A 16,843-nucleotide genomic window follows, 5' to 3' on the forward strand; every position below is an offset into this window, starting at 1 on the left:
GACTGTGTCGGTGGCACATTTCAGAGGCAAATCTTGCCGGGAAGCCGTGCCGCCGTGTAAGCCTGTCGGTGTGAGTCTCCGCGTGGGAGCGCGTGACTGTGAGGAGTCTGTGCGCGTGTGAATGGAAGCGTGTAGCGGAGAAGTGTGCGTGCACGTGGACTGAGGGGTGTGCGCGCGCGCGCGAGTGTGTGAGACGGCGTCCGTGTGCTGGTGAGCGCGTGCAGCTGTGTGAGCGTGAGGCTGTATGCGTACGTGTGTGAGTGTGTGCGCCTATGTTCGAGTCCCACTCCTCCCAGCGCTGCAAAGTGCAGGGGGCGGGCCGGGCGGCAGGGGGCCTGCCCCGCCGGATTCCCGCATGCTAGTTCCGGGGCGGTCGGGTCTAAAGGGCTTTATGCTCTGCCTGGAGGGTGGGGACTGGCGCGGGTAGAAAACCGGGACGCCCTGGGCGGGCCCGTTTCCTGGCACTAGGAGCCCGCCGAGGTGCGGGTCTCACCGAGCGCTCGCGAGCGGAGGCGCTGCTGCTGTGCGCGACGCGCGCCCACCTCGCGGGGAAGGAACGGCGAGGCCGAGGCCCCGGGCCGTCGGCGGGATGGAGCGCGGGGCGCCGGTGGCGTGCACGCTGCTGCTGGCTTTCGCTGCCTGCCTGGTGCCGGCCAGCGGCCAAGGTAAGCGCCTGCCAGCGGAGCTCTGCTCCGGGCGCCGGACTTCCCTGGCGGTGGCCGGCGGGCGGAGGGGAGCGAGACCGGGGTGGAGGGTGGTGGGAGGTGGGCGGCAGGACAGGGCGGCGGCTCCCCCTGGGGCGCTCAGGTTGCCCAGTGAGGGGCGAGCGGGAACCCCCTTCCGTGGCCCGCTTTGCAGCTGAGCAGCCACAAACTTGAGAAAGCAGTCCCGCTGGTTTGGGTGACAGCGCACCCCACGGGCATCCGCCTTTGTTCCCACGGGAGTTTGTCCCGACCCTTCTGGAAAGCACTTTGAGATTGGACCTGGGAGAATGGAGGTCGCCCCCGCGAGTGCGCAGCCTGCTCGCGCCATGGACTTATTCTATTCGGCGCTGAGCGCTCCGCGGCGCTGCTCCGTGCGGTTTTCCACCTGCAGCGCCCGCCGAGGAGATCCCTTCGCGCGCCCGCGCGGCGGGCTAGAGTGCCCCCTCCTTTCACCAGGGAAACTTGGTCCCGCGGTGACCCCCAAGAGACCGCATCTTGATACAGGTCATTTACGAGCCAAGATAAGGCCGGGAGGCGGGATTGGCTGAGCGTGCGGCTGATATACTGGAGCATTTTCTTGCAGGGTTTTCCTTTCCCAACCGGTGGTGGGAGCTTTTGTGTTGATGAATGGGGCGCGTCTGCGCGGCCAGAGTTTTGAGGGCTGGAATGGGGAAAGTTTCTGGTTTGAGCGCCTTAAACTTCTCTCAAGTTATCGGACAGTTTACGTTTTTACAGATACAGAGGCAGAGAAAGAGAGGGATAGAATAAAAACAGTAAGAGGGGAAGAGGAGAGAGAAGACAAGTAGAGAGGATAATGGGGAGGAGAGCGAGAGAGCTTGAAGATGAGGGAGAGGGAAAGAGGGAAAGAGGGAGAAGGAGAGAGAGAGAGAGAGAGAGAGAGAGAGAGAGAGAGAGAGAGAGAGAGAGAGAGAGAAGAGAACACACCAGGGATGAATGGGAAGGGCGAGGAGGAGGCTGGGGAACCCGCGAGCTCTCTCCTTGGCTTTGCGTTGCTAGGTAGCAGCCAGGAGCCGCGTGTGACCGACCACCAGACAGACAGCGGACGCTGCTGCCTCCACGGGAACTAATCTGTCTGTGGGGATGCGAGAGACCCCTCTCCCCATTTCCCCTCATGTTCCTTCTCGTTGGACAACTTAATTGCCCTACAATGAAAATGAAACCCCTATTGTTGTAGGATTAGCCAAAGCAATAAATTGATTTTCCTGGATCACGTACTGGGGGTTGACGGATGGGGAGTGTGGAAGCCCCCATTTATGGTGGGGGGCGGGAGGGCTTGCGGATGGGCCGTGACATGTATTCAAATGGTTAATCTGCTCTCCCCCCCCTCACTTCTTAGCATAAGCTCCTCAGAGAGAATCAACTAAGTAATTATACAGCAACTCCTAGCAGTGCCCGTTTCAGACTTCCTGGGAAGAAGACTGGAAAGGCGAGCAAATCCCACCGGTCTTGTAAAAATCTTTGGAAAGGGAGGAGAGGCAGGAGGAGACTGTTAATAATTCTTTCTTTGAACACAGGGAGGATTTATTATTATTGTAGAGGGTTTGCACCCTCTCGGAGGCACTTAGGGTTATATAGATCCCATGTCCTAAATATAGTACTTATTATATATACTACTGTATCCAGTAGTTCCATTTCTTTCATTTGTGACGGATTTCTTTGTCTCTGAATTTTGGCTGCTTCACTGTGTTTGTTTCTATGTATTAGCTAGAGCTTCTCTAAGTCTCCTGGAATTGGTAGAGTGGCCTTGTGTATTAGGTGTCCTGTAGGGCCCAGTGGCTCAGCCTCCCCAGTCATCTGAGCTGGGCACTCTAGGTGCATCTCTGTGTCTTGTTTTAGTTGAGTCTTGATTGCTGTTGGCATCACTGGGAGGAACTGACCTCCAGGCCCATTGGCTGTGGGGACCAGCTGTGACTACAGTGGGAGAGCTGCTGTGCAGGAGACACCCCTATGGAGCAGGACTTGCTTCAGTGGGGCTTTGGTGCTCGCTGAGTCTGCCCCTTGAGTGGGTCGCTGGTGGATGTGTAGAGTTGTAATCTGGTATGGTCTGAAGCTGTCCGCTTGGTGAATCTCCTTAAAAAAAAAAAATTGAATGAGTCACCTGTCCCAGGCCTAAGAGGAAAACTATGATAGATTAATGCAGCCATGCATCATGTGCTCTTAGCTTGGTCCAGAACTTATACTGTGACAATGCTCCAACTCTCAAAGACTGCACTTCCAGATCCACTTTTCAAACTCTTTGGCCATCAAAGCCAATTTCTGAAGATTTCTGCATTTCATAGTGCAGGCTGCTACATGACTGGTTTTTAGTCTTATTCAAGATAATTATTAGGTCATGGTTAATCATGTCCATGTTCTCTAGGCAGGCACTCTAAGAACACCGAGGTTTAAATCATGTTTAATTAAAAAAATGTATCATCATTTAAAATAATGATGTCAAGAACCTGGACACACTTCCTTTGTGAATAGAAGCACATTATAATGTTGGCTTTGCAGTTTCTGTTAAGTCCTAGTAACTAGAAGAAGGAATGTAGAAAGTAGAGGTCTGGTTGGCATGGCACAATGGTTGAGCGTCACCTATGAACCAAGAGGTCATGGTTTGATTCCCGGTCAGGGCACATGCCATGTTTGTGGGCTCATCCCCAATAGGGGGCATGCAGGGGACAGTCGATCAATGATTCTCATCATTAATGTTTCTATCATTCCCTCTCCCTTCCTCTCTGAAATTAATTAAAGATATATTTTTTTTAAAAAGCTGACAATGGGCTGGACAGTTATCACATTCTGAGCAATTGTTATCACATTCCTCCCCAAAGAAAGCAATATAGTAAGCACCTAATTGTAGATGATTCCCTATAAGAACTATAACATTCCTATACCTTCAAGGTTTTTTTTTTTTTTTTTTAAAGAAAGTAGAGGCTGCTTACAAAAGTTAATTGAATTGAAAGGAAAAAGATTCTCATGGTTGACTGCATGATATAGAACAACTAGAAAGGTACTAATTGTGAAGCTCTGTTATAATAAGGGGAAAATAAGTTTGATGGAGCCTTTGTTGGTATAACTCAAATAGTTGTATCATATCTTATTAACTTTATTATCTTGAGTTTTAAAAAATGTCATCAGTGTGGCATTCCACAACATTTATTAAGTGTCTCTAGTGTGTTAGGGAGTCAGAAGTATAAATACTAGAGAAAGGTTAAGGAGGATGAGAAATGAAAAAGTGGTCTAGATTTCATGTTTATATTAAACTGCAACTTTGTATTTAAGATTCTCAGTCATTCACTCGTTTCTAATAAACCTGGTCAGGATTTCACCAACATTAAAAAAGATTTGACATGTAGAATTACACACCTGAAACCTATGTAATTTTTATTAACCAATGTTATCCCAATAAATTTAATTTAAAAAGATTTGACATGTCTCAGCCACAGTTTTGGGCTGCTTCTTTAAAACGATCAGATTGGTAGTTGTTTTGAAAGGAGGCATTTCTTTGATGCCGTATATGTTCCATAAGGGCCTGCGCAAATGTTTCCTAAGTGATGGGATGATGGGGGAAGAGTGAGATTTTGGGGTTAGATTTGGGTTTGATTCCTGACTGCCACTTACTACCTTGGAAATTCAGTAAAACATATATTTTAATTTTTTACAAGTAGTCGTTTGAATGGTGCACTCGTGTATGTTGACATGCTATTTTAGTGGCTACAACAACTTCAACATATTAATCTGGACTCATGTTTATAAATGACAGAAACCTAAGTTAAAGTAGTTGAAACCAAAAAAGAAGTTTATTGAAATACATAATTGAAAAGATATGGCTATTAGGTGGAACCTTATGGGATTGCTGTGATTCTAGGACCTAGAATCTAGGTTATAAATAGTCAAATATTGGCAATTTCATTTGGCTCAATGTATTATAAAATGCAGGCCCAGCCTCTATCATCCTGATCTGGTTTCTCTATTTCCTGGTTATGAGATGACTCTGTTTTCAAACGTGTTCCCTCTGGTGTTCTAAGATGATTGTTCATGGCTCCTGGAGCCACAGCCCTTCATGTCATGTTCGGTGGAAAGAACAAGAGTTTTTGTCTTAATTATTCTCAGCAAAAGTATTAGTTGCATCTTAGGGGTTCTGCTTAGGTCGTTGGAGAATCAGTCACTCTATCCAGGGGCATGAAATGTGTCCATGGGTTAGGCTTGGGTCACATGCTTGGTCCCTGAAGTCATGGACTAAGGATGGACCCCAAAGGAAAATTGGGGTAAAGCTACCAAGAGAATGGTAAATAGATATTGGTCTGCAAAAACAACAAGTGTCTAGGTGTGCTCTCCCTCCAGGCAGCACACCGGTGCCATTCCCTCCTCCCTCCCTTTCCCCCACACGCACCATCCACTAAGCCAGTGATGGCGAACCTTTTGAGCTCTGCGTGTCAGCATTTTGAAAAACCCTAACTTAACTCTGGTGCCGTGTCACATATAGAAATTTTTTAATATTAGCAACCATAGTAAAACAAAGACTTATATTTTTGATGTTTATCTTATATATTTAAATGCCATTTAACAAAGAAAAATCAACCAAAGAAATGAGTTTGCGTGTCACCTCTGACACGCGTGTCATAGGTTCGCCATCACTGTCCTAAGCTCTAAGGGAGCCATTGAGATTTGCAACCAGGGAAGCAATGAGCAGCAGCAGCTTATCCTGGGCTAACCCTCTGAACTTGTCTCCAAGGCCCCATTTCTCCCCCTTTTCTCTGACTTCCCAGTGAGCTAAGGCAGCCCAGCCTAGGCTCTCCTGCTGCTTCTTTTAAGCCCTTCCTTGTTTCACACTCCTAAGTATATTTTTACTGTGGCCAATAAATTCTTGCTTGCTTTTCTATTCTTTTTTTAAAAAAATATATTTTTATTGATTTCGGAGAGGAAGGGAGGGGAGAGATAGATAGAAACATCAGTGATGAGAGAAAATCATTGATTAACTGCCTCCTGGGGATTGAGACCGCATCCCAGGCATGTGCTCTGACCGGGAATTGAACTGTGACCTCCTGGTTCATAGGTCGACACTCAACCACTGAGCCATGCTGGCAGGGTTTGCTTGCTTTTCTAAACACAACAACAACAACAAAAAACAAAGAAAACAAGTGTTTAGAACACCTTAACAGATAAAACAAACATGTTATTTGAATTTTATATAAAGACAGACTTGAAAAGGCTACAGAAATTTTTGAAAAATATGTTACAAATTTTTTTTTTATTGATTTCAGAGAGGGAGAGAATCAGTGATCGGCTGCCTCCTGCATGCCCCCTACTGGGTGGGGATAGAGCCTGCAACCTGGCATGTGCTCGGACTGGGAATAGAAGCTGATATCCTGGTTCATAGGTGGACACTCAACCACTAAGCCTCACTAGCCAGCCTAAAATATGTTTTTATTGATTTTAGAGAGAGAGAGGAAGGGAGAGGGAGAGGGAAGGGGGGAGAGAGAGAGAGAGAGAGAGAGAGAGAGAGAGAGAGAGAGAGAGAAAGAGAAAGGGGGGGGAAGAGAGAGAAACAGCAGTTTTAGAGAGAAACATGGATCAGTTGATCCAGACCGAACCTGCACCCTAACGGGGAATTGAACCAGTGACCTTTTGGTGCATAGGAGAACACTTAACCAACCTTACACTGGGTAGGGCAAAATTATTGGCAATTAGAAATTACTCAAGAGCAGCAGTCCTGGTATAGCTCAATAAATTGAGGGGGAAAAGTATTGGAAACATTAAGGCAAAAGACATGGTGCCTATGTTCATGTGATCAGGTTGCAACTTTAAGTTTATAAGGAAAACAGGAGAAAGGAGGAAATCTAGAAGGTTTATTTATAGCATAAAGGGTTCTTATTTGAAGTAGACCTTTGTGATGGACAGGAAAGTTCTGGAAATTGAGCTGAGAGATCAGAATACAGGAGTTCTTGAATCTATTGTATGATTTCATTTTTTTAGTGAATCCTAGGCCCTTGCTACTTCTCCTGCATACTCTACTTCACTCCCTTGTTTATATTTCTAATACTTTGTCCCTTTTCCAGGCACTAGACCACAGCTATGAGATGGAGTAGAGAGAAGAGAGAAGGGTTTGGAGACATATTAAGATGCTTCTATGAAGACAACCCCAAGAGTCCCTAGCATTTACCCTAGAGATTTTTTCCAAATATGGTAGAACAGGTGTCTTTCACACATTCCAGGATTAATTCAGAAATGCCAAATACATACACTCTATGCTGATTGTTATTTTGTTTTAATTTAGATCTATTTCTTATAGCATGTGCTGGGGAACTAGAAACATTATCATTCCAAAAGTGAGATGGTTAACTGGTATATTCGAGTAGTTCTGACTTAGGACAATGCCAAAGCATAATGCAAGAAAATGTAAGTCTCTCCGAGAAAATGTCAGGTTAGACAGTGTGAAGTTTCATGTTGAAATTCCTAAGCTTTTGGTCATTAACCCTCAGGTCATGCCTGACCCCTAAGGTTACTGGAAACAGTAAGAAATGAAGTGATTACCATTCTGTTCATTGAAAAGTTAAACCACTGTTACCATGGACACAATGGCTTTTTTATTGTCCAGATTTTGAAATCAAAGTTTGTAAGCAACACTAGAGGTTTCTTTTAAGTTTATGTACTATCAACCAATAACACATGAAGATTCTTAGTAACTTTACTCACTGATCTACTGATTCACATTACAACATATCTGTTTTTGAGGGTCCAGTGGGTTTTGAGAAAACCTGAAAATGGGGAATAAGACAGTAGCTACAATTCTGAGTCCTGTTATGCTAGACTTTCTTGGGTTCTTATATGAAAACATCCTGTCTTAGAGTGTCAGAGATCTGCTTGTCACTTTGGGCCCAATTCTTTGGTTTTTAATCTCATTAACAAGGAGAAGCTTTTCCCAGTAAAGGCTAAAACTAAAAAAAGAATTTATTTCGTAGGGAAATTCTCAAATAAAGTTAAATTTAAGAATGAAGTGTTTTCTCTGAAATATGTCAGTCATACCGGCATTATAGTCTTACTAAAAAAGAAAATCCCACGTGTACTTCCACACCAATTTAATTCCAATGTGGGGAAGGGTGTGGAGGATGCTTTTTGTTGAAAGAAACGAGAAATAGAAAACCCTCTGCAAACTGGCTTAAGCAGTCAGGGGCATTTATTGGCTCCTGCAAGGAAAACTGAGGCAGTGAGGGGTCAGGTGAGGTGCAGCAGGCTCCAGTTCTCTTTCTGGGTGTTTTTCTTGACTCTACTCCCCTCTGGGTTTCAGTTTTGTTTTCAGTCTGGCTTTCCATATTGTCATAGAGCTGCCAGGGCAAATGGGGCTACATGGTCGTTTCATCCAGGGTAACTCAACTTTGAGAATATTTCAGTTATGTTCTCAAAAACGTTCTTTCATCACAACCTATAGAATATTATAATTGCTATGGATCCTAGATAGAAGTCAGCTTGCTCCCCAAACTTGGCATATCATCAAAATTACCTGGGGAGCTTTAAAAAGTATATAGATTCTTAGGCCAAAACCTATACTAATAAAATCAGCAGTATGGGACTTTTTTTTTTTTTTTTTAAGTGTTTCCAGGAGATTTTGAGGGTCAGACAGTTTAGGAACAACGTTCTAGATAACCTATCATTTTTGTTTTTTGTAAACTGAAACACAGAGATGAAATAACTCGGCACAGTAAATTCCTTCCAGTGGGACTGAATTATACTCTGTTAAATCAGTTCTTTCTTTCTTTCTTTCTTTCTTTTTTTTTAAATATTGATTTCAGAGAGGAAGGGAGAGGGAGAAAGAGACAGAAACATCAATGATGAGAGAGAATCATTAATCGGCTGCCTCCTGCATGCCCCCTACTGGGGATCAAACCTGCAACCTGGGCATGTGCCCCGACCGACCGTCAATTGAACAGTGACCTTCTGGTTCACTCAACCACTGAATCTCACCGGTAGGGCTCCTTCTTTCTACTTTCAATATCTTTTTAGAACATCAGTCAGGTCATGTCACTCCTCTGCTCAAAAACTCAGTTGGTTTCTGTCACATACAAATTGAGTTGTCCAGAAATAGACATTGAGATGGAGTTTGGAGTGCAGATGTATGTTAATTAAGATTAATGTTCTTGAAGGAAAGGGAGGAAGCAGAGATGGACAGAAGGTGAACTATGACAAGGCCTCAGTCAACATAGTGGGGATCTCTGGAGCAAGAGTTGGCTGTGGGCGTGTTCTGTGTTAGGCCTTCCTTAGTTACTAGATGTGGCCTGTCCTGGGAAGAGCATGAGCTTGAGAAGGTGTCTTTCTACACTGATGTGCACCCCAAAAGAACTGAGTGCATGTAGAAAGTCCTTGAAGAAGACGTTGGGTGTGTTTCCTATAGCTTCCCATCTCATAAAAGGTCACAGTATAAGTCCTTACAGTGGTCCACAGGATCCTAACAAACTGGCCTCCATATTACTTCCCTGACATTATCTCCACTCACAAGGCTCTAGATCAGCGGTTCTCAACCTGTGGGTCGCGACCCCTTTGGCGGTAGAACGAACCTTTCACAGGGGTCGCCTAAGACCATCCTGCATATCAGATATGTACATTACGACTCATAACAGTAGCAACATTACAGTCATGAAGTAGCAACAAAAATAATTTTATGTCTTTGGGTCACAACATGAGGAACTGTATTTAAAGGGCCAGAAGGTTGAGAACCACTGATCTAGATGCAGTGATATCCTTGCTCCCCCCCCACTCAACATGGTGAGCACCTTAAATGCCTCTATACTTGCTTTCTTTCTTCCTGAGAGCTCTTGCCTCAGATTATGCATTACTTGCTTCTTGCCTTCCATAGGTCACCTTCTCAGTGTGGCCTTCTCTGATTCTTCCCTGAATTTATATTTTCCATTGCACTTTGCTTATGTATTCACTTTTGTCTTTCAATCCCTAAAATGTAAAGTTCACCATGGCAGGGATTTTTATCCTTTTTATTCATTGCTTTATATCCTCAGTGTCCAGAATAGGACTAAATAAGTACAGGGGTAGGCAGAAGTAAGTACACTGTGCCATTGCAACATTCTTTTTTGAGTTAATAAAGCCATTGTAATAATCAGAATCTAAATGTTTTTCAAAATTGTAAACCTACTTTTGCCCTCCCCGGTATATAAGAAGAGTGAATGAGTAGATGCCACCAGGAATGCTAAAACTAAGAAGGGGCATTCTTGGTTTATCACCATGTCTCTGGGATTGCCAGCCCTTCATTCCCCCAGGCTCCTGGAGGCCCCATCAAGACCTGATAGAGAAAAAAGAACATTGCAGTCTCTATCAAAACAAGTGGCTTAGCAACGCTGTTTCTCTTCATTTGACTTTCCCCCTTTCCTCTGCCTCACTGCCCCCAACTACTGCTGATTCCCAAGGCATTTGAGAGTAACTGATTCTGTGTCACTCTTTTTCACTAACATCCCAGACACCTGGTTGCCCTGTGAGAATCCCCTGTACACACAGAATGAGTCATTTTGCTATTTTTGGTATAGATTTGTTACAGTAGCTTTTATAAAAAGATAAGTCAAAGTTTTTGGAAGTTATGTTAGTGGACTGTCATTCTGTATTTAAACAGAACACAGAAGAAAGCTGCCTGAAACCATGGCACAGTGAAAACAGCCTTGTTCAGACAAAAAGCCCTCTTTGAAGAGGGGAGTGGTTTCCCCATTCAGGGAGGTGGCATGGACTATGGTGGAAGGAACATGTCAAGTCAGGGCGTTCATGGACCTTGTTCCTGATGAATGAAGGAAAAATGGGCCTAACTAAAGAGGGCCTGAAACTGCCAAGAAATGCCCAGGGCTGCTTGTCCCCTGGGCACAATCTTTTTCACTTTAGACCCCACTTTTTCAAGGACTCCATATACAACCATGGCCTAAGAGGCCAGAGGCAGATGAATGACTCAGATATATGCATGTACTGTACAGACAGAGAAGTTGAGGGAATGAGCTAGAATAATGAAGGCTAAATTTTTTTGGAGTGCTTTCTATGCGCCTAACACAGTCCTAAGTGTTTTATAGGTATTATTCGTTTACTTGCTTTTTCATTAACAATCAAATTTTATGAGTAAAGGACCAAGGCAAAGAAAGGTAAGGTAATTGCCCAAAGCCATCCAGTTACTAAGTGGTGGAATCAAGACTTGAACGAACCCAGAGCCCTTATTCTTCCATGCTATCACTGTGGATAAGTAGGAGCAAGTGGAAGATAATGCCTCTATCAAACAAAGCCTCATTTAGTGAGGCTCATATTATAACAAGGTAACTTCATTTTAGAGGTTGGTCCCTTTGCAACCCAACTCTTGGACATTTTTCTGCTACTTTTGGCAGTTATTCATTCATTCGTTACATATTGATCGAGACCTTTTCATGCTCCAGACATGATGTAATCAGGTACAATAAAGGATAGAGAGATTCCTGTGACATAGGCCTGTCAAAAACAGCGTATTGTTTAGAAGAGTACATTTCTATTTTAACTCAGTTTTGCTCCATACTCTTTAGGTACTGACCGAGTCCTGTCTGCTGGCTTTCTCCTATATTATCATCTTATTATTTGGGAATGTCCTCTTCTCTATGATGACATGTTTTAGTTCAAAAGATCCCACAGTCAGAGTTCTATTCTAACTTCCCATTAGGGATGGCAGAGGTTTTTAAAGGTTTCTGTTTAGTTTTTTCTTTTTAAATATGTTTTTAGTAATTTCAGAGAGAAGAAGGGAGAGGGACAGAGAGCTAGAAACATCAATGATGATAGCGAATCATCGATCAGCTGCCCCCTTTATGCCCCCTACTGGGATCAAGCCCGCAACTTGGCATGTTCCCTGACCAGGAATCAAACTGTGATCTCCTGATTCATGGGGTTGACGCTCAACCATTGAGCCACACCGACTGGGCTGGGTTGTTGTTTAGTATTAATGAAAAAATTCCCACTAATTTCTCTTATCCAAAGCCCTAGAAGAAAGTAGTCAACAACCAAGTGAGAACTGAGTCTCTTTATGCCTGAGGAGGCTGCTCTTGTAGAGATGGAGAAGGCATTTGCCCATGATCTGGATGTGCTGAAGGATCTTTTGGGCTCCAAGCAACTCTGACCCTGGTCAAAGATGTCTGCTCTGCCACCATTAAAGCCAGTCTTGAAACTCCTGATAAAATGCAGAAATTTTACCCCAGTAGGTGAAGTACTTGAGATGGTAATGCACAGTAAATGTTTGCTGGAGAAAGGTTCACAAAGAATGAGACCCAAAGCGGGTATGTTTTCATGAGGAATGAAAGGAGGGAAGAAGGTACCAGTGGTGAGAAGTAGTCTTAATAGGGAGCTAATTTTATCTTTTAATTATTTTGCCTAAATCAGTTTTTTGGGGAGTGGGGGTGGGAGAGTATTATTGCTTGTGTTTTTTCTTAGGATGGCTTTATGGAGAGTTTCTGTTGTGAATCTGTCAAACGGATCTCAAAGATAGAACTACTTACCTTCTAGTCAGGCTCTTCTCTCTCTAGTTAGCTCAGTTGAAATAGGACTGTTTGAACAAAAGGAGAGATTGACCCTAAAAGCTATAAAGTTGTAAGACTCTGTCAATCATTCCTTAGAGATTCACCAGTGCAAGGTAAGATTGAGAGGAGGCTTTTAGATTTAATGTACATGGAAGTTATAATTTTTCTAGACCATAATGACGACTATTGATAGGAAATCCTGTTTTTTTTCCTAAGTTAGCATGCAATAAAAAGAGAATTTGCAAATGAACAAAGTAAAACACACATATTCCAAGTCAATTGCTAAATAGTTAATTTCTATGTACCAAAACTTTGATTTTTTTTTCCCAGTTCACTTCTGACATAAAAATTTACTTCTTCCCTAATATTTGGTGCAGTGAGGTGTTGAAAGAATTTGCTAAGTAATCATTGGAAGCTGAGATTCTAGTGAAAAACAAAATGCACGGTTTAAAAATTGAATGTACTAACTGGAAGACAGCAAAAGTTAGATGCTTCTTGCTGTAAATGATTAAACCCGGCAGAGCAGACAAGAGAAAACATGGGACCTGAGCTAAGTAGGGCTTGAGCTAAGAAGGATGCATATGGTATCCTTAAGGGAAATCAAAGAGGTCTTTAATAGTTGTTGCTGATTGTGAATGTGCAACAAAATCCCGCTGTAATCCAGATTTATTTTCCAGCGTTTTGCTGTGATTTTGAAGGATCGAGAAAATGAAGGGAAGTGAAAAGGTGTTTTATTAATGCCCCAGCACTCTTCCTGAAGGAGGTCTCAGCATTTGTCACCCTGACCTGGACTTTGGTTCCCTTCAGAGCCTTCTTGCACGATGGGTACATGAGTAGATCAAAGACAAATGGCTCTACTTTTCTTGCAGAGAAGCAGTGGATCTACTAATTGAGAACTGGATAGACATGAGTCACATAGGATATATTCTTTCTGATTTTCTACAACAGGACTGGTTTTCTTAGGACACCCTTCTCCTTTTTGAGCTGGGGGCAAGTGGTTGGTCTTCACTTTTCTATCTGTAAAAAGGAATAAGATTTTATAGTTCGCATAGGGATGGGCTTTGAGTATTGACAGGAGTGAAGTGTTGTATTCTTATTTAAAAAAGTAATAACAGACTAAAATAGACGTTGCATGTGTATAGTTCTATAAATTTTAATACCTGTATATGTTTCTGTAACCACCACCACAATCAGAATTAGAACAGTTCATGCACCTCCCCCCCAAATTCCTTTATGCTATTCTTTTGTAGTCACACCCCGCAAATAGTAGGTTTTAAGTTCTTTTTTTTTTAAAAAAACTCACTTTCTCATATGAAAGTCTCGATTACCTTTTGTTTGTTCACTTTTTACTCAATAAGTGTTCGTAGCTCATTTTTGAACTAATTCAAAATGACATGGATGGTAAGCTTGCAAAGCTGTTTTTTGTTGTTTTTTTTTAATCATAATGGAGGAAAAGGCTCTGGGAAGATGGCAGCTCTTTCAGTATAGCCACACACAAAAAAAGATTTCCCAAACTCGGCTCATTGCTAGATTGGAATCTGCAAAGAAAACACACTCAAGAAATCTCCCTTGAAGAGGAGGACAGAGGTTTATTTTTTATTTGATGATTTACCCCTTGACACTTGGTAAATGATGAGTTGATGTTTTCAAAGAAGATTAAGTCAGTGTGGTTAATTAACTGGTAATCAGGTGACTTAAATCAATTAACTTCTTGTTAACAATTTCCATCAATTTTGTAAATAAATGACTAAATCGGTAAATTCTACTCTTAGATTAAAGGTTATTTCCTAATTTATTTTATTGATGACAAATTAGAGATTTTCTCCTCATCTCATTCCCTCCCTGACAACTTTTCTCTTACAAATGAGAACTCTTAAACCAGCTATAGGTTGAGAGGAACACACCAAGCTAACTTTTTTTTTTTTAAATCCTCACCTGAGGATATTTTTCCGTTGATTTTTAGAGAGAGTGGAAGAGAGAGGGAAAGACAGAGAGAAACATTGATAATGAGGGAAACACATTGATTGGTTGCTTCCTGCATGAGCCCCAACCAGGGCCCGGGCCAGGGAGGAGCCTGCAACCAAGGTACGTGCCCTTGACCTGAACCAAGCCTGGGACCTTTTGGTCCACAGGCCGCCGCTCTGTCCACTGAGCCAAATTGGCTAGGCCCGGGCCACGGTAACTTTTAATATTTGATTTAAAGGAGAAGTCAGGTTGAAGGGCAGCTTTGCTCTTTCATTTCAGCAGAATTTGAAAGTAATTTAGGGAAATGAAATTTAGTAAGTAAGCATATACATGGTGACATTATGGTAGAATGGAGGGTAGCAAGTAATGAGGAAACTCACTCAAGGATGAGCTTTTAAGTTTTAAAATGTTTTATTTTTTCTAAGTTAAAATTGAATGAAGATATAATAAAATGAAACAATTTGGCTGTTAGCTGAAAGTGAACTTGTGGATACTTTCAGTACTCTAGAGGGAAAATATAAAAATATTGGGGCATATTGATTGTATTAGTCTGTAAAGCTTGCCTGTAGTTTTAAAACACCATAAAATATACAACTAAATTTTTTTTATTTTTTATAATCCTTATAATTGAAAATTTTCTGCTTATATGATTTTATTATGTCTTGGTCTCCAATGAGACATGTGAGCAGGCACTTTTTAAACTTATCTCCCATGTCCTCAAATCTGCCATCGAATTTTCTTAAAGGCATTGAACGCTTGGGGGGTTTGCATTGTAGGAAGGATGATATAGGGAATATTTGGTGTCTTGAATAATTTCTGAAGAATCAGTACATTTAAAAATTTACAAAAATTCTATGCTAAAATCACATTTTATAAAGGAAAAATTCTTAGAGTTTCCTGGAAGGTATAGAAAGTGGCTTAAATTATGGGAATGAACTGTAGCCAGTGATATAGATTTAAATCTCCAGCTACCAAGCCAAACACTGGGCTCTTCCTACTATTATAGAAACTCTGGCTATGCCCCCATCCCCCTACTGCTCCTTCTTCATCTGCCCAAGAATCTTCAGTCTTAAGGATCTACCTACCTTGGAAACAGTTAACTTGTGGCTGATCCCTTTCTGGTGCTGGTATACCCCCTGGTATTAGAGCTTTGAAATTTAGCTTGGTCACTTTTCAGATATGTACCTTGGACCACTTGGCCTCTCTGAGCTTCAGTTTTCTGGACTATACAATGAGCTTTAGTAATTTCTACCCCTCAGGTTCCTGGGAATATTTAAAGGACACTGTGAACATACAGTAAACATTTGGCCCCACAGGGAACCTGGTGCTAAATCATTCATAGTTGACCAGCTCTTAGTTAGGTCAGTGCAGCAGAGCAGCCACCATGCTTTAGTCTTTTGAAATACAGGAATCACTTGTCAAATTCTCTATCCATAGAACTTGCTGGGGGAAAAAAACATAGCTTTTTTTTAAGGAGGGGAAATATTTTCCTCCTCCTCTCCCTCCTCCTCTCCCTCTCTCTCTCCTGGAATCGAACCTGGGACCCTTCAGTCCGCAGACCAACACTCTATCCACTCAGCCAAACCACTCAAGGCTCTTCTCTCTTCTTTTTCCCTAGAAGAAGGAAAGGAGAAAGGGAGAGGGTTTGGAATCCGTACCAAAAGGAGGGATAAAGAGCTCTACTTGGACACAGAGCAGTCCAAGTAAGACCCCAGAGGCTTGAAATAGGGTACAAGTTGGGGAACTGTGATGTGTTCCAGCCATAAAGTGAAAGAAAGGATGGAAGGAGATGAGGTTGGAGACAGGGGTCCCAGGCTGTCCTCACATGGAAGTCATTACAAAGCCTCTCTTTCCCACACTCCCTCATCACTCTCTTTCTCCCGTTCACCAGGTTCATCTATTTGCTTTAAAATAAACCCTCAATTGAAAATTGAAAACAACTCAGACCTTAGTCAGGATTCTCACCTTTATCCTGAGAACAATAGGAAACCATTTGGCAGACTTAATTAAATGAGTGGTCAGAGCAGGTTTTCTTTTTAAGTTTATTCTCGTTGCTGCATTGAGAATGGCCTGAGAAGGAATGGACAGGAAAGATTTGGACAGAGCAGTCAGGTGGTGATAGGTAAGAGAGATCATGGTGAACTGAAGTGGTGGTAGCAATAAGATAGGAGTATTGGACAGGTGTGGAAAGTATTTCTAAGGTAGAATTGATAGGTCTTGCTGATGGGTTGAATGATCTTTTACCCTCTCTGCATCCACCCCCTTGGGCATTTAACTTTGAAGGGTCCTCTGCCTCTGTCTCTGGACTTGACCATGTGCCTGGCTTTGGGTAATAGAATGAAGCAGAAGTGCAAGTATGGTGCTTCTAAGTCTACAACTCAGAGGCCTTGCTCTTTCTTGTGTTTCTGTCATCTCCATGAGGACATTCCTGAGGTAGCCTACTGGCATGGAACAGATACGTGGCAGAGACTTGAAGTGTCCAGTCAGCCCAGTTGAGACTCGTCTAGATCAGTGGTCAGCAAACCGTGGCTCGCGAGCCACATGCGGCTCTTTGGCCTCTTGTGTGTGGCTCTTCCACAAAATACCACATGCAGGCACGCAAGAGTAGGGCGCACATGCATGAGTTGATTGAGACTGGCTACAAGACGAGTGTGGATG

General features: G+C 42.8%; 1 protein-coding gene across 1 annotated transcript in view; it reads left to right on the top strand.

Moving 5' to 3' along the window:
- Positions 1 to 589: 589 nt before the first annotated feature.
- LRP2 (LDL receptor related protein 2) overlaps positions 590 to 16,843 on the top strand; it is a gene marked incomplete at its 5' end in the record, with an annotated part of 201,882 nt that continues 185,628 nt past the window's right edge. The window contains one exon of the mRNA XM_081095525.1: positions 590 to 665. Within this exon, the coding sequence (XP_080951651.1) occupies positions 590 to 665 (76 nt within the window). The remainder of the gene's footprint in view (positions 666 to 16,843) is intronic.

Source organism: Myotis nattereri, assembly GCF_964212035.1.
Source record: "Myotis nattereri genome assembly, chromosome: 7".
In the NCBI taxonomy this organism is placed as follows: Eukaryota; Metazoa; Chordata; class Mammalia; order Chiroptera; family Vespertilionidae; genus Myotis; species Myotis nattereri.